The 17,526-nt window shown below is 37.7% G+C and overlaps 3 protein-coding genes and 1 pseudogene across 4 annotated transcripts; 2 read left to right on the top strand and 2 right to left on the bottom strand.

Annotated features, from left to right (window-relative positions):
* Nucleotides 1-72: 72 nt before the first annotated feature.
* LOC149007195 (pentatricopeptide repeat-containing protein At4g21170-like) lies at nt 73-1,361 on the bottom strand (annotated as a pseudogene).
* A 2,074-nt stretch (nt 1,362-3,435) lies between these two features.
* Nucleotides 3,436-5,612, top strand: LOC149007196 (glycosyl hydrolase 5 family protein-like). Its single transcript, XM_089164816.1, has 4 exons — nt 3,436-3,875; nt 4,009-4,256; nt 4,348-4,868; nt 5,083-5,612. Exons 1-4 carry the CDS (start codon nt 3,465-3,467, stop codon nt 5,610-5,612), a joined length of 1,710 nt encoding a protein of 569 aa, XP_089020942.1. The 5' UTR covers nt 3,436-3,464.
* A 589-nt stretch (nt 5,613-6,201) lies between these two features.
* On the bottom strand, nt 6,202-12,312 carry LOC149007197 (proteasome subunit beta type-7-B-like). Of its 2 annotated transcripts, XM_089164819.1 has the most exons (9): nt 12,165-12,312; nt 11,507-11,671; nt 9,635-9,776; nt 9,340-9,436; nt 9,159-9,228; nt 8,953-9,057; nt 8,584-8,682; nt 8,378-8,468; nt 6,206-6,706 (listed from the first exon to the last, which is right to left on the bottom strand). In XM_089164819.1, exons 2-9 carry the CDS (start codon nt 11,651-11,653, stop codon nt 6,630-6,632), a joined length of 828 nt encoding a protein of 275 aa, XP_089020945.1. In that variant the 5' UTR covers nt 11,654-11,671; nt 12,165-12,312; the 3' UTR covers nt 6,206-6,629. The 2 variants fall into 2 exon arrangements, with proteins under 2 accessions (XP_089020946.1, XP_089020945.1); XM_089164820.1 differs by lacking the exon at nt 12,165-12,312 and having other exon boundaries at nt 6,202-6,706.
* A 1,533-nt stretch (nt 12,313-13,845) lies between these two features.
* LOC149007198 (Tetratricopeptide repeat (TPR)-like superfamily protein) lies at nt 13,846-17,500 on the top strand. The gene has a single exon (XM_089164815.1). The coding sequence runs from the start codon at nt 13,924-13,926 to the stop codon at nt 15,637-15,639; it is 1,716 nt and encodes a 571-aa protein (XP_089020941.1). The 5' UTR covers nt 13,846-13,923; the 3' UTR covers nt 15,640-17,500.
* Nucleotides 17,501-17,526: the final 26 nt, after the last annotated feature.

The following is a 17,526-nucleotide window of genomic DNA, read 5'->3' on the forward strand; positions in this document are numbered from 1 at the left end:
GGTTTTTAGTATTCAAAGTTGGAACCGTACATAAACCATACCCAATTACCGAAACAATACCGATTGACACCCTTAGTCTATAATGCCCCTTTCCCTAATAATACCATAAACTTCAATTGCTTCTTATAATCTTTATTCCTTACCAAAAACAAACCCTTAACATGCACCCATATGAAGCATCTTATAGTGTGACATTGTCAACCCTAGCTTTCCTAAAGAACATTTCAGCTGCATAAATCTTCCCCAAAGAACAAAGTTTCTGAATGGTTGTATCAAATTCCGAGAAAGGAAGCGCTGGAACCAAATTCTTTGCGACCATTTCTCTAGTTAAAATCTCAATAACTCCAAGGTCACCAATTTGGACCTTGCTTGAGTCCAGTGCATTTAGACCATCAAACCATTCATTTGGGCGGTGGGATCGAAATTTTGGTCGAAATTTCAGATCTTACGACTGAAATTTCGGCTTGATGACTGCACCACAATCTTACAAGCCCCATCAAGGACTGAACTATAAGTACCAAAGCCAGAACCAGATTTTTACCATGCATCTCATCCAAGAGATCAATCGCAGCTCTAAAGTGACCCTCTTTACAGTAACTGCCAATAACAAAGTTATACATGGCAGCATTACAGACACGCAAATTCAACAATCTCACTGCATTATCTAGCTTCCCTGCATTGCAGAGGAGACGAGTAACCAATGACCAAGTATAGGAATCCGGCGAGATTTTGAAACGAAGAATGGCAGCATAAAATTTCCAAGCCAGTCTTATTTCTCCCTTCAGCTGCAACGCCTCCAGCAACGAATTGCAGCTACGGGTATAAGGCAGATACCCGGAAGCCCTAATTTTGCTAAATATCAACAAAGGCTTCAGAAACAAGACCCTTCAGGAATAACGTTCTAAAACAAAACTGGAAACAAGAGATTGAGAGTCTCTACCTTTGCATGCTTCCACCATTAAATCGAAGATCACCGGCGCTGGTTGGGATGGAATTAAAGAATCAAACAGAGTTCGAGCAGGTTGCAAGCTCCGAGATTCGACCAAAATACGAATAACTTTACATTGACACTTGATATCTGGTTCAAACCTAACACTAGTTTTGGCCCAATTGAAGAATGCAAGGGAGATTTTTGCGTTGTTTTTTATCCTTCGGAGAACTTGGAGGAAGATTTCAGGAGTTAGAGTGAGGGAGAGATTGAGTTTACAGAGTATTGACGTCCAATTTTGTCTCTGCAATAGAACAGATGAGATTTCGGAGGCAAGACGCTGACCTTTGCTTTGATTCCGCCATTTGAAAGATGTTTTTGGAGCAGTTAACTCTCTCATGACAAGGGAAGAGTTTGTTGCAAGCATTTTGTGTTATAACCAGTCACCACCCTCTTTTCCTTTCCTTACAATTCCCTATAATTCCCTCATAGGATTGTGCCATGTGGCATTTAAGTAATCCAAAGGTTACCCAACAAACGAAAGTTTAAATAAAATTCAAATTTATAGGTGGGTTTAAATAAAATTCAAATTTAGTTTAAATTGAATAACTATTGAATTACTTAAATGGCACAATCCTATGAGGGAATTACAAGGAATTGTAGGGAAAGGAATTACAGAGGATGTGAATCCCCCTGTTCAGTGTTTCGTCTCTACATCTGAAAAAATTTCACCCGAAAAACATAAAAAGAGAAGAGAGAGGAAAGAGGAAGAAAGTGGGGAAAATTTCGAATTCACATCTTCTGTAATTCCTTTCCCTACAATTCCCTGCAATTCCCTCATAGGATTGTGTCATGTGGCATTTAAGTAATCCAATGGTTATCCAATTTAAACTAAATTTGAATTTTATTTAAACCCACCCATAAATTTGAATTTTATTTAACCTCTAGTTTGTTGGGTAACCTTTGGATTACTTAAATGCCACATGGCACAATCCTACGAGGGAATTGTAGGGAATTGTAGGGAAAGGAATTATAGAGGATGTGGATCCGAAATTTTCAGCCACACCCCGAGCAAGGTTTAAAGTATAGTTATCGAGTATCGTATCGATCAAGTCTGGTGATTTTAAGAGACGTATCATCTTGTATCGAGTATTGAATCGTTCTGACTAATTTATTTTAGTGTAATTCAATAGAGAGACGTATCGAAATGTATTGTATCAATTTGATCAAATATGGATACAGCTAATATCATATGGTATCGTGGGATACTTTAAACCTTGCTCCCGAGTAACACTTAAAATTATTGTCACCCTTTAGTTACTTAAAAGAATAATATATCAGTGGCACCCTTACTCTCTTGAAATTAAAATTAAATTATGATGTAAACAAGTTAAAATGATTAAAATACATTCCTCCATAAAAAATGTCACCACCGCCCTCACCTTTCCATTGAAAATTCTAATTATATGCATGGTGGGTGATTTTCGATAGGGTGCATGGGTGTGAGACATGAATGTGAGTGAAGGGAGTATTTAAGTCATTTCATGAATAAATTTAACATATTTTAGATGGTATTTGTCGCTTTAAGATCCAGTATAAATTTACTTCTGAAAGTAAAAATACTATCAACATAATTTTAGCAAAATTTTTATATTTAAAATGTCAAATTCCACCAATACCCATCTCCTACCTCTTTCACTTAACAAAACAATTTTATCAACCGGGTTTTGCCAACTATGTTGTTTTACGAAGCAAGAAACATGTACACTAGAAATTTTCTCCTGTGGATTATGAAATGGGTCCTTATTTTCTTTGAATGCTGTATTTCGAAGAACTTGTTTAATAATAATGGACAAATAAAAATTAAACAAAGAGTGTGCCATGTTCATTTAGGAAGTAACCTACTACCCAATTTAATGTGCCCAAATTGCCCCTACTGTATCAGAAAATCGATTCCTTTCAACATCAAGAATTTGATATGCCAATCCTAAACATTGATTTGTCATTTTATCTACTACTTTATTTATTTTAAAAACCATATTTATGTGAGAGAATACTTATCCCTTGATATATCATGGTCAGCTGTGAATAAACAATTATTTAAGGATTATATGGTATTTTTTATTTTTTTTGGATTATATGGTAGTTGTGGTGAGGATGCATTGACCAACATAATTTTTCCCAAAGCTCATGAACCATATGAGAGGAACCCTATTAATAGGTGATTTTTCCCATGCCAAGCATGTTAACGTCTTGAAAAGAGCAATAATATTAATGTTCTCCTTTATTTTTAAGTTTTGAACACATCTCTAAAACTTCATGTTGCTATCAACTAGGATGGAAGAGAAAGCAAGCATGCACATGACAGCATAAAATGATGATTATTTCAGGTTCTGGAACTTATATTCTAATTTAATTATGCATGAATTCTTGACTTTCCTTCTGAAATTTGGTACTTATATATAGGGAGTGTAGATCTTCCAATTAAGATAGCAACAAACTAAGAAAGAAACTTGTTTTCCTCTATCTTATCAACATGAAGAAGCCATTTTACTTACTTGCCTTACTTCTCCTGATTCTCAATTCAAATGTTCTTCTACTGCAACGACCTGTGATGGCTCAGCCTCTCTATACAAAGTCGCGTTGGGTTGTTGATGAAAATGGCCAAAGAGTAAAGCTGGCCTGTGTGAACTGGGCGTCACACCTTGATGCCATGGTGGCTGAGGGTCTCAGTAAGCAGCCCTTGGACATGATTTCAAAACAGATTAGATCGATGGGATTCAACTGTGTTAGGCTGACCTGGTCACTGTACATGGTCACCAACGATTCATTATCTTCCATAACTTTAAGGCACTCATTCCAAAACCTTGGCCTTCTCGACACCATTGCTGGCTTTCAAGCTAATAACCCATCTCTTCTTGATCTTCCTGTCATCCAAGCTTATCAGGTAATAAACAATACCATATTTCCTCTCTCCCTGATGGAAAAGTGCTCTAATTAAGACTCTTCCTTTATAGCTTCTCAATGCAAGTATTTGTAGTTTTACATAACTGAATTGGGATTTACCATTACAAACTCAGGTGGTGGTATCTAACCTTGGGGAGAACAAGGTGATGGTGATACTAGACAATCATATTAGCAAGCCTGGATGGTGTTGCAGTTATTGGGATGGTAATGGTTTCTTTGGTGATCCTTTATTCGACCCACAGCTCTGGCTTAAGGGGTTAAATGCAATGGCAACCATGTTCAAGGGTTCAACCAACGTAGTTGGTATGAGTTTAAGGAATGAACTCCGGGGACCCAAGCAAAATGCAAAAGATTGGTACAGGTATACATATACATCTTGCTCTGGTTTGGTCTGGTTTTTGCTGGGCTCAATTGCTTCTGATCTGTGTTAATGGATTTGTTTACTTTATTAGGTACATGCAAAGAGGAGCTGAAGTAGTACACAAGGCAAACCCAGATGTTCTTGTTATACTCTCTGGGTTGAGTTTTGATAGGGATTTCTCTTTCCTTGCTAAGAGACCAGTGAGGCTATCTTTCAGAGGGAAACTAGTATTTGAAGTTCATTGGTATGCCTTCTCAGATGGAGACATTTGGGCGAAAGGAAACCCAAACGAAATTTGTGGGAGGGTTGTGGATGGTTTAATGAAGAACGCTGGGTTTCTACTAAAGAAGGAATATCCTTTATTTGTGAGTGAATGGGGGGTAGATCAAAGAGGAACCAATGTGAATGACAATAGATATTTGGACTGCTTCTATAGCGTTGCAGCAGAATGGGATTGGGATTGGGCATTGTGGACATTTGTAGGGAGTTACTACCTCAGAGAAGGGTCCATGGATTTGGATGAGACTTACGGGTTGTTGGATTCGGGTTGGCATGACGCTCGAAATTCTAGCTTCTTAACTAGACTATCCACTCTTCAAATCCCCTTCCAAGGTATGCCAAATTTCTCCGAGTCTAGATTTTCAACCCAAATGGGTAGAGATCTGTGTTCTCTTCACATTTCTCTATCTATATGATTTATTTCTTTTGATCGGCTTCCTACTGCTGGGATAGCAGCAAATTTTGTGGTTAAATGTCTTCACAACCAGAGTGAGAGCCCTCTGTTTTGAAATTTTTTGACAATCTTATCTGTAATTGTAAAATGCAGGGCCAGGAGTTTCAAATGTTAGGCCGTATCAGATAATGATCCACCCATCAACAGGTCTTTGTGTCAACAGAATGTCAGTAAAAGAGCCATTAAGGTTAGGATCTTGTGCACTGTCTGAACCTTGGAGCTACACACCGCAGAAGAGTATAGTGCTGGAAGGAACGCATTTCTGCTTACAAGCTGATGACATTGGTAAACCAGCAAAGCTTGGAAACTCATGTGCTGATGCTAACTCTAAATGGGAGACTATATCCGACTCCAGAATGCACTTCTCAACGAAGCTTTCCAATGAAAGTATAGTTTGCTTGGATATTGATTCTAATAATGCCCTTGTCACTAACCCATGCAAGTGCTTAAGTGGAGATCACAAGTGTGAACCTGGGAGCCAATGGTTCAAGATTATTACTAGCACGAGGACATTGAGTTCATCGAACTCTGTAGTTCTTCGGCTTCCAAGTTCTGATGGGAAGGATCACTTTCCATTAATGGAGAATAGAGCTCAAATTGAGGAAGGAAGGAGCAGTATGTGATACACGAAGGAAATCATCTCTGGTATTGTATCAATATTGGCAACAAATGCGTTTTACTGCCAATAGAAGCTTTTAGGTATTGTCATGTTTTTTTATGTAAGCAATATTTTTCTGATTCTGGGTTGAGCCACTGAAATGTTCTGAATGCAAAGAAAAATTGATTCCCAACCATTTAAACCAGCTAAATATCTGTATAAGAAAATTACATCCTCATCCGTTTTAAGGGATCAGTGATGCCAAAAGAATTTTTGTGACAAGTTCTTTCTTCAGGAAATGAGAGCAGCACCACCAGTCATATTTTGTGACCATGGTAAACACCATCTGATTCATTGGACAAGTAGTATCACTGCGTCCAGCCAATATAATGTGAAGAAATTTGGCCTTTGCCTTGGAGAGGATGGATTACCGTAAAATGCTATGAATAACCCTATGATGGGAATCCCTAGGTTGGTGCCTTGAAGCCTCTTAATTGCCACACCACAATTTTACTTGTGTTAAATTTTGTGGGGCTTAAAGGATTAATCATATGCACATCAACTACCATCCAACTTGTTCAAAAGCCATATATCAAACCCTCAGTTAATGCATTTTTCACCTTGTAAGCATTATCTTTCCCCCAATTTAAAAAAGAAAAAGAAAAAGAAAAGAACACCACCACCAGTATCACAACGTAGGAAAATGAGAAGAGGGGTCTTGCTTTTGTATGAAAGCTCAACTAACTAACCGTATAAAACCTTACTAAAAACAACCTGAATGTTAAAATCATTTTTTCTGGACGTACAATCCAAGTGCTGCAGCTAGATGCTCAAACTTGCAGGCCCAATGGGAAGAGCTAGAAAGACGAACAGAAAACAATTGTTCAACAAGTTCAGTACAATTGGGTGGGGAAAGGTACACAGATATTGCATTCCATAATCATCAAAAACATATTAAATTCAAAGAGGAATCAAGCTTTTTCCTGGCTTCATAAAATTGTGTCAACAACTGCATGCCTGCATCCCTGCAATGGAACACATCTCACTCCTCCATTGCATCACCTCCTTCAATTACTAGCACCTTTTCCTTCAGTGGTGTGATTTTTGTTGTCAAAACCTCTGTATCCACAGGATGACATTATAAAGGTTAGATATATATTTGCTCCTTTCTTAAATAGGGAAGGCAGTGTTCCAAATTATCAGGTATGCAATCTGCATTCCTTAATCCATCCACTTGGCCCAAACCAAAAAATTACAACACCACAATATCATATGTCTGGGCTTCTCATGGCTGCAACCTTATTTTAGTATACAGATTCTTATTAAGCTTTTTGTTGGGGGGTGGGGGAGGGGAAGGGGGCTCTCCTTATAAGACCAAGTTGAAAATCAGAAAATAGGTGATACCAAGCATGCATTCAAAATCAACAAAATTGAGTTATAAAGGAAACAAAATGTTAAAACAATAAACCAAGGAGTAGGTGGTGCAAACTAACTCAGCATATTCGTTTAGGGGTCTCTATTTTTAGGGTGGGCTTCAGCCAGGGGTTAACATCCAAAATTGACATATACTCATCCCATGAACATGCCTTGTAACCAAGGATCTATATACCCCCTCCCTTCTTTTGTTTCTTTTCTTTCTTTTCTTTCTTGCACCTAAATATTATAAAATAAAATACAAGAGCAGGTGTATGACTACAAACTCTAAACTACAAAGATGACCAATTAAGGGATTAATTTGGTTTTATAATCCATTGGCTAAGGTACCAACGCACCAAGGGGGATTTTAGTTTTTTTTGGGAAAACACAACCACTCATTACGGATATCAAAATGGGGGAAAATGTGCCACTTCATGCCTGATGAAGCTACACTTCCCTGGCCCACCTAGGTTTTCAAAGCAAACTCTGTTCACGAAAACTAGACATCTGTAAACTGAGGGAATTGGGGGTCTACTTGCCCACATAGTTGTACCCTATCCAGCATGCAACATGGCACATTTGTTCAGTGTTATGCACTGTTGTCGCAACCAGATATCTTCATATGTTTGCATATGCATCTTTTTATCTGTGTGAGAATGTTTTATTGCTTTAGGTACCCTTTTGTTTATATTCTTATATATAATATATATATATATATATATATATTTCTATTTTCTAATAGTAGTCTGCCGGGTAGGCAGCCAACACTTTATTTATACAGCTGATCACCTATCACATGGATTCTCAAATGATTTCCCATTCATTCTTGCTATAATGTCTCCTCGTCCTTGCTCGGCTGGGGTGTCCCGTGTATGCGACATGCCACATCAATGCCCGGTGCAATGATAAGATGCAATGATAAGTAGGCTCAAGGCTTGTGAGACGAACAGAGTAGATGGAAGGGTAACAAATCAGGGTTGGACAACTTCAACCCTTGGTATTCGGGAGACCAAGGTAATAGAAACAAAGTGGGATAATAATGGATAAAGATCTTACAAAACACGTACTGGAGGTTAAATCACCAAGTGATAGGATTATATGATTACAAACCAGTAACCTTTTTCACTAAGAGGTACAAGCCTCCTCTCCTGGACCTAATCCTCAGAAAATGAGTTAAACAGGATAAATTAAACCGAAGAGCAAGTTTTAACAATATATTCATCTTTGACATATGAAAATGCACCTAGATGGGTACAAACATAAACAAGCACGGCTGATGGAAAGAATGTGGGCTCAAAGTGTTTGAATTATAAAGATGCCAGGTTGGGGTTAATAAGAAGCACAACAAACTGAGTACAGTAAGAAATATCTAACCTGTCTGGCCCTTAGTAAAAGAAAAGCCTTTTGAACTGACATACGTCCGAGGATTTGGCTGCTCGTGGTTCCTCAAATACTCTCTGTGTCCCTGTAAATAAAAGAATAAAGACCAACAAGAGAACCAAAAGAAGCAGTTCATTCCTTTTTCAATATGGAATTCATGAGACCACCAGCTCCCTAAAGAAAGGTGTTGATTGGCAAACCTTGGTTATCACACACACATCAACATTGCTCCCACTTCCCAAGTCATTGAAAATTCCAGCACGTATAGCCTCAGCCACGAGCTGCACTCCTTCATCCCTCTGCAAACATACATTCAAGATTCAATATCTGTAAGAATTTGCAATCGGTCCTAGCAGAAAATAGTCACAGGCAGTATATATCATAGAAATATGAGGGAGGTCAAGTGAAATTGAACATGTAACTTTCAAAATAGACAGAACACCACGATGCAAATTATAATTTAACAATTCTAAACAAATATATATGAGTTACAAACAGCAAGGACAAACATTTAAAATACAAATGTATCAATCAAATATCAAAGGTTCAACAATAGCTAGTCAACTTACAGTCATGCCTTCCTTGAACTTAGATTCGAAGACAGACATGGCTGCCAAAGATCCAGAACCCATTGTTGCAAATGGCAGAGTGTCAGTTGATCCATGAGGATAGATCTGCAGAATATACAATTTTTTTTTTATACACAATTTTATTTACAAGCTTTACATCACATACTGCACTTTTCAGATGTCTGAAAAACAAAATTCAAACTCACAGAGTGCAAATGTGGCCCTGTGACATCAACTCCACCAAGTACCAAAGCAGCACTGACATACCCACGGTAACTGAGCAAGAGGAACAACAGTCAGGCAAACCCAACCATCTTAAAGGTTCTATTATGTGAAAATCTAATGTTGCCAGGATAGAATGGTCAAGTGATGAAAAGAATAAATTACCCAAAAAGGTGAGTCTTAAGAAGAGAAAGAGCTGTAACGACTCTTGACTCCCGACCAGTGTGGTAGCGGTGTAGCTGCAACTGGGAGCTGACCATGTCTAATAAAAGAGACACAAAAATGATTCATAAAGTATATATTCCACATTAGAATTATGCAACAGCTGACATATAAGACAGAACAAGGCATAACATTGATGCAACTGTATCATACAACAACAATCATAAACTGAATCCCAAATACAAGAATAAATTGCACCAAAAACAAAAGAGGAAGGAGGGGATAATGTTTAAGGCACCTGTCACAGCCTCTGTATCAGCAGCAGTACCAGCTCCGCAGCAATATATGTTAGGGGCCATATAATGAATTTTCTCACAGTTCTTATCAGCAACTATGGGCCCTTCAGTGGCTCTTGTGTCTGCCCCAAGAATGACACCATCCTGAACATGAAATTTAAACAAAAAGAAGAGAAAATAAACGGCCTTACCATCCAGGAATTTGCATCACACCATAAAACAAGGAAAAAGACTAACTTATAAGAGTGACACATATGAGCAAATCCAGGTCAGAGTCAGAAATGGTGGCATGTCTCTTCCTATTCGTCTGAACTGAACCAGCCCGAACATGTACTTAGGACTAGATATGCTGTAATCCGTTTTAACTGGCTTAGACAGGTCAATCACAAATTTATCATGCTTACAGATGCAGTTAGGATAAGGTTCACGCTTCACATGATAATCATCAACTTCAATGACAGGGAAAACAAAGATATTAACGACGCTGGTCTGCATGGTAAATGTTGGGGAGGGGACAAGTAGGGCTGTAACCCCCCCCCCCCCACCAAAAAAAAACCGCAAAACAAGGAGCAAGGCCAAATGCTGGATTTGTATTTGCACTCTCATATTGGCAATCCAGACATATTTTCAGACATGATTTCAAGATCAGATTTTCCCCTAGTCTTCGGTTTCCAGCTCAATTCTGCTGAAAAATTAGTGCTTCTGCAAGATCCTTGGTCTAGGTTTTATTTTAAATTATGTCTCTGATCTCAATTTTGTGTTTCCCTTTTGTTTTCTGCACTTCCATTGAACCTGATATTATCAGTTTCTCACCACAATATTCAGCTGAGGAATCTAATTCATGTTTAACTGATAGACCTGAACTTATGGAGGACCCACTTAAAGTTTCTCTTACTGAAATCCAAAACTGAATGCCTGATTCTAGAATCATGTCCATGCTTCATGAATCTCACACTAAGTTCTCAATTGTTTATTCTGCATCCTAAGCATAATAGTATTGTTCCAAAACTATACCAGTCCTACTCTCAGTATCAGATCTACAGTCCCCAGCCAAATTTAGGATGTTGCAGTATCTTTAATCCTTAATCTGCATACATTAAGTAATTTCTGATCTAGAAATATTCCATGCGACTGAACATTAGTACCTTCAACCTGTATACAACGAGAAAATTAATCTTCTATCGCACAAAAGAAATTTAACCAACCCAGCTATCAAAGTTTATGATCTCAATTCGTTTCCAAAAGTTCTCAAAGCATCAAAGAAGCGAGAGACCAATCTAATACATTATGTTAGCACAATTTCAGCATCCATTTTTTGTTTGAGTTATGAGACCATGAAATATAGTAGTGCTGCTCTCTAGATGGCCCCAACAGAAAGTAATGAAAATAAGACCAAGTATGACATAAATGCACAGTTTCAATTCATTGTGATAATTCACTCCAGAATCCCTCTCTAAGGTCTACAAATGTACACCAACTGTAATTGCTCACATGCAACATAGATGTTGTTCTGCCTCAATTAACTAAATAGTGAACCCATCCATTCATCAGTTTAAGACCACATAGCTCAGTTGGATGTTTCCATAATATTTACAACAGAACCTACTAATGCAAAGGGGCTATCCTTGCTTAGAAGAATACATGTGTTGAACAACAAAAGATTCAATTTTGAGCTCTGAATCATTCTTTTAATCCATATAAAAATTATCAAACACGATATCCAGTTGCCCTAACTGTAAATAAGTTAGTAAAAAAATACACTATCAGGTGATTCAAGTTCCTGACGATCATATGTAGAAAAATTATCTGAAAGGCAAAGAGATACAGTAATAAATAATTATAACAAGTTAGACTAACGGTGAATGTTCCCTTACCTGGAAAACTAGACCAACAATGGTAGTTCCTGTCTTCCTGAAAGAACAAGGAAACTTCATCCCCTTTTGCACCAGCATTTCATTCCTTCTGCAGAGATCGTAACTAAAACCACCCTTTGGAGGAACGTCTATTGCTTCCTTAGCCATTTTAAAATTTGAAAGAACCTTCAAGAAGAAGGGCATAAATCATTTACATAACCATGTTGCACAATACAGTTGTTTAAACATGAGTTTTCCAAAGCCAAAACCCTTAGCTGTAAGGTTTCACTAAAACATATCTAGGAATTAGGAATTGTACTCTTAACTTAATCTGATTCAGTAGCATGAAACCGAGAATCTTGTAAGGCTCCAAGTTAATCCAAAAACAGCTAATTTTCAAATCACAAAGGCATCGCAGGGAGACCAACAATTGCAGACAGTACACTGGGATTAAATGATGCAGTTATTTAAACGGCGAAAGAAAAATACCAAATTTAAAAGAATGGTGACTTAAAGTTTCAACTTGGAAGCTACAAATTTGGCGAACGATTAGAAGATCTCGTGATTGTGTTGAAACCTAGTTTCAAGCATTCTGGATTTAATCGAGTCTGAATAATGTAATTCACCCCATAAACTCAAAACAAACTAAGAACAGATCGAAAAGACTCGGAAAACTTACAGAGGATCGAAGAGACGGCTAGAATAAAATCAGCACCGAAGCGTGAAGTTTTGCTCGTTAGAGATTTAAACCCCCTTGTTGTGCAAGACTGTAATGGCCGGGGAGTTTTGCACTTTTGGGCTCGAAGTATCGGTTGGAGACTTGGAGCAGAAGAAAGAAGGGTTTGCATTTGTAGACCGGGCTCGGGCTTTCGGGCTTTGAAAACCGGGTATGCTTAGCAGCTTAGGGGAGGGAAAATGATCCTCTTCGCATACGATGCCCGTTGAATCTATCCGCCCCATATCCTATCCGATACAGATCCTCTTCTGCATCCACATCTCTCGTTTTCGGGTCCTTTTACTTTTTCTGTTCTTGTAAAATTTTCAAGTGCCGCCCCCCGAGTTTTTTTAAATATGAATAGCACCTCTGAATTATCCAATTTATCCATCAGCCCCTAATATCTTCCATTATATGCTCCTCTTTTGGAACAGTAAAACATTTAACGGTAATCTACGGTGTTAGTTTGATTGGGATTCAAACGTAATATATATTGCACTAAAGGAGACTTAACATTAATTTATGCTCTACTAAGAGGACCCACACGTAAATAATGCTTATCGGTTAATTTTTTTCATTCATGTCTAGTAGAATTTTTTACGTATGGATTCTTTTAGTAGATCATAAATTAATGTTAAGTGCCCTTAGTGCAATAAATTTCAATTGGGTCCTAAAGTGACAAACACACCATCTAAAATATGTTAAATTTTATTCATGAAATGACTGAAATACTCCCTTCATTCACATTCATCGTCTCACATGCATGCATGCACCCTACCAAAAATCACCCACCAAGCATATAGTCAGAATATTCAAATAGAAAGGTGAGGGCGGTGGTGACATTTTTGATGGAAGAATGTATTTTAATCATTTTAACTTGTTTACATCAACATTTAATTTTAATTTCAAAACAGGTGCCACTGATATATTATTCTTTTGAGTAACTACAGGGTGACAATAATTTTAAGTGTTACTCAAGAGCAAGAAAAATCACATACATTTCTTGGATACCTTTTTGGGGAGGCAGATGCGAAATGCCTATTTATTTTTGTACAAGATTTTAAAGAATGTAATTTTTTTTGACCCAGCACGTCAAGTTGTTGTTGGTGGTTTGTTTAAAATGTTGAATCCACTCCCAGAATCAGGGTAACCAAACAATTTCGAAGATTCACCGAATCGGGGTCCAAACGTCGCGATTCACTTTGAGGGTAACCAAATGGTTTTTCAAACAGATTCAGTTGTCAAAATTAGAACAACCAAACAGTTTTTTTTATAACAAATATGATTCTACAGGATCTAATTCCACGAATCATGATTCTATAGAAACATGATTCTGAATCGGATTCCATAGAATCACGGAACCAAACGCGGCCTAAAGTATCCCACGATATCATACGATACTAGCCATATCCATATTTGATTAAATTGATACAATACATCATGATTTGTCTCTCTATTGAATTACAATAACATACATTAGTCAGAGCGATACAATACAATACTCGATACAAGACGATATGTCTCTTAAAATCACTTGATCGAATACGATACTGATATTCGATACTGATACTTTAAACCTTGTTCGAGTGAGTCGCTGAAAATTTCCCCACTTTCTTCCTCCTTCATCTCTCTTCTTTTTTTCTTTTTTTATGTTTTTCGGGTGAAATTTTTTCCGATGTAGAGACGAAACACTGAACAGGGTGGTGGCTAGCTAGAACACAAAATGCTTGCAAGAAACTCTTCCCTTGTCATGAGAGAGTTAACTGCTCCAAAAACATCTTTCAAATGGCGGAATCAAATCAAAGGTCAGCGTCTTGCCTCCGAAATCTCATCTGTTCTATTGCAGAGGCAAAATTGGACGTCAATACTCTGTAAACTCAATCTCTCCCTCACTCTAACTCCTGAAATCTTCCTCCAAGTTCTCCGTAGGATCGAAAACAACGCAGAAATCTCCTTTGCATTCTTCAATTGGGCCAAAGCTAGTGTTAGGTTTGAACCAGATATCAAGTGTCAATGTAAAGTTATTCGTATTTTGGTCGAATCTCGGAGCTTGCAACCTGCTCGAACTCTGTTTGATTCTTTAATTCCATCCCAACCGGCGCCGGTGATCTTCGATTTAATGGTGGAAGCATGCAAAGGTAGAGACTCTCAATCTCTTGTTTCCAGTTTTGTTTTAGAACGTTATTCCATAAAGGGTCTAGTTTCTGAAGCTTTGTTGATATTTAGCAAAATTAGGGCTTCCGGGTATCTGCCTTGTACCCGTAGCTGCAATTCGTTGCTGGAGGCGTTGCAGCTGAAGGGAGAAATAAGATTGGCTTGGAAATTTTATGCTGCCGTTCTTCGTTTCAAAATTTCGCCGGATTCCTACACTTGGTCATTGGTTACTCGTCTCCTCTGCAATGTAGGGAAGCTAGACAATGCAGTGAGATTGTTGAATTTGCGTGTCTGTAATGCTGCCATGTATAACTTTGTTATTGACAGTTACTGTAAAGAGGGTCACTTTAGAGCTGCGATTGATCTCTTGGATGAGATGCATGGTAAAAATCTGGTTCCTGGCTTTGGTACTTATAGTTCAATCCTTGATGGGGCTTGTAAGATTGGTGACCTTGGAGTTATTGAGACCGTAACTAGAGAAATGGTGGCAAAGAATTTGGTTCCAGCGCTTCCTTTCTCGGAATTTGATACAACCATTCAGAAACTTTGTTCTTTGGGGAAGATTTATGCAGCTGAAATGTTCTTTAGGAAAGCTAGGGTTGACAATGTCACACTACAAGATGCTTCATATGGGTGCATGTTAAGGGTTTTCTGTAAGGAAGAAAGATTACAAGAAGCAATTGAAGTTTATGGTATTATCAGGGAAAGGGGCATTATAGTTAGCCGTAGTAGCATCTTTGAACTTGTAGATGCTGTCTGTAATGAGGAGCCAACAGAAGAATTATATCAATTATTAAAGGAAGTGATTGGGAAGGGATTTACTCCTTGTGCTTCAAACCTTTCCAAGATCATAGCTGCCCAATGTAACAAAGGAAGATGGAGGGAAGCAGAGGAGCTGCTGATGGTAACTCTGGAGAAGGGACTCTTTCCAGATTCCTGTTGCTGCTCTGCACTTGTAGAACATTACTGCTCTAATAGACAGATCGATTCCGCCCTTGCTTTGCATGATAAGGTTGAGAAATTAGGAAGAAGTTTGGATGTAGTTACTTATAATGTGCTTCTTGATAAGCTTTTCAAGGAAAGGAGGATTGGAGATGCACTCCGGGTGTTTGATCATATGAGATCACAAAATGTGGTGAACAGTGCAAGTTTTTCAATTATGATTAGGGAACTTTGTCGGGTGAAAGAAATGAGGAAAGGCATGAAGATCCATGATGAGATGTTGAATAGGAAGCTTAAACCTGATGAAAAAACATACAAACGTTTGATATCTCAATTTGTATAGCTACATTCTTGCTGGTTTACTGTAAATTTTAGTCGTCTAGATGCATGAAATGTGGATTATCTTATGTGTTCCCTTGTATCCCACTTAAGCATCATACTGGATGAACTTTCTTTCGGTGAATAATGTTAGATGAGTTGATGAAAGGAAATTTCTTATCTTGAATTTGGACCACTGACTTCTGGTATTTCTCAGTAGATTCAAGACTTGGCAATTATACTTTTGACAGTAACATTCTTTTTAAAAATATATTAGTGGAATGGGATTCTCAGCAGGTTAATAATGCCAATTCTGCCAAGTGTAATTATCCTCTGTGAGCAGAATCTGTAAAAGGTACTTTCTAAGAGCAGATTTGTTACCAGATGCAGCCTTAATGGAATGATGTAAGTCACAGTGTTTCTACTTTCTACTTGTTATTGTCATGGTTAGTGGCCTGGCCTTATGGTGGCAAACAGATGACAAAATAAGCTACGTGGTCTGCCATTTTTTGGTTGCCAATTCTTATATCTAATTTATAGTCCAATCGGTGAAAGTGGAGCCTCTATTGTCTACTGATAATATCTGAAACAGTAAAATGGATTTGACAGATTCATCATTCTGAGCTCTGAAGTGTTTTCCAAATCAAGGCAGCTTTTGAAACACATCTAAGTTAAACTGCCAGTGTGCATTATCCATCTTGCAGAAGGCGCTTTTCTGCCCTGCAGGTATCAGTTATTTTGATTGCTATGTATTTGGTCGTGTGTGTTTTTCTAGTATAGTATGCAAAACGAATATTAGTGATTGTTAAAGATTCGCTATTTCTTTGTGTTTGTAATGTGGTCAGGTGCCCTGCAAATTTTATCTTTGATTTTGACCGATTCTTGTAACGTTCACATAGTTTTGATGGAGCGTGAGGAGTGATTGTGATATCATTCCCCCAACCACCCTCTTCACTTGTTCCAGGTGTGGAGTAGGTTCATGAATAATGCTTACTGAGAAATTAATTGAAGGCCACCAGAATATCTCCTGAAATTTCCATGTTTCCTCTTTTGGTGGTGAAATGGGCTTTACCATACAATAAACTACCAGGTTGTAGTTTGATTTATTGTCTTCAAAGTTGATTAAATAGAAAGACTCTTATTTCTTTACACTGTCTCTTTTTCTACCATTTACCTTTGCAGTTGGACTGATGTAATTTTTTGAATGTTCTATTTATTCCTTCTGCTCTTCGTTTTGTTGTCTTTCCCTTTCTCCCCTTTCTGATGGTGATATTGTCATATACTTGATAGAAAAAAATATCTTGGAGTTAAACTAAAAAAGTAAGAAAGAAAGGAAGAAAGGGAGATCTTAAATGTTCTACAAGCAAGCTTGAGATATTATGAATATTCCTTAAGTTCTTGTACAGAAGCTGCAATGCACTTTGTTTCCGTTGACTGACTTATTTAGTTTACAGTGTTCTTTAGCAAGCTCTGTATCTGTTTGATTTTGTCTGTTTCCTTCCCACTTTATTAGTATTTTATGTTGCAGGTTCTGCTGGAATGAAGGGGGTAGCTGTTGTATGGGTTAGTTACTCTGTACTTTTACTGAATCATTAACCAATATTTAATTGACTCATGGTGAGTTATCATTGATGGCTATAAGTCATGGTAAGCCTTATTTTAGACAGAATTATGAAGTAGGAGTAAAATAAAGTGTGAAAGAGATGATTTTTTATATGTTAGATACGAAGGAAATCCACCCAACTATATTGTCAAAGGGTGGCAAGCTCGTAATCTTTTCAAGCACTTATTTGGAAGCATTGTTAACCTTTAATTGTTGGATTTATAATTGTTTAGAATCAACTGTATTATGGAACACCTAACTTGCTGGCTGCATAAACATTCTTGGTTTCAATGGGTTTTAGAGGACCAT

The sequence above is a fragment of the Hakea prostrata genome, chromosome 8 (genome assembly GCF_041222555.1).
Source record: "Hakea prostrata isolate BN-2017 chromosome 8, UWA_Hpros_2, whole genome shotgun sequence".
NCBI classification, from domain to species: domain Eukaryota; kingdom Viridiplantae; phylum Streptophyta; class Magnoliopsida; order Proteales; family Proteaceae; genus Hakea; species Hakea prostrata.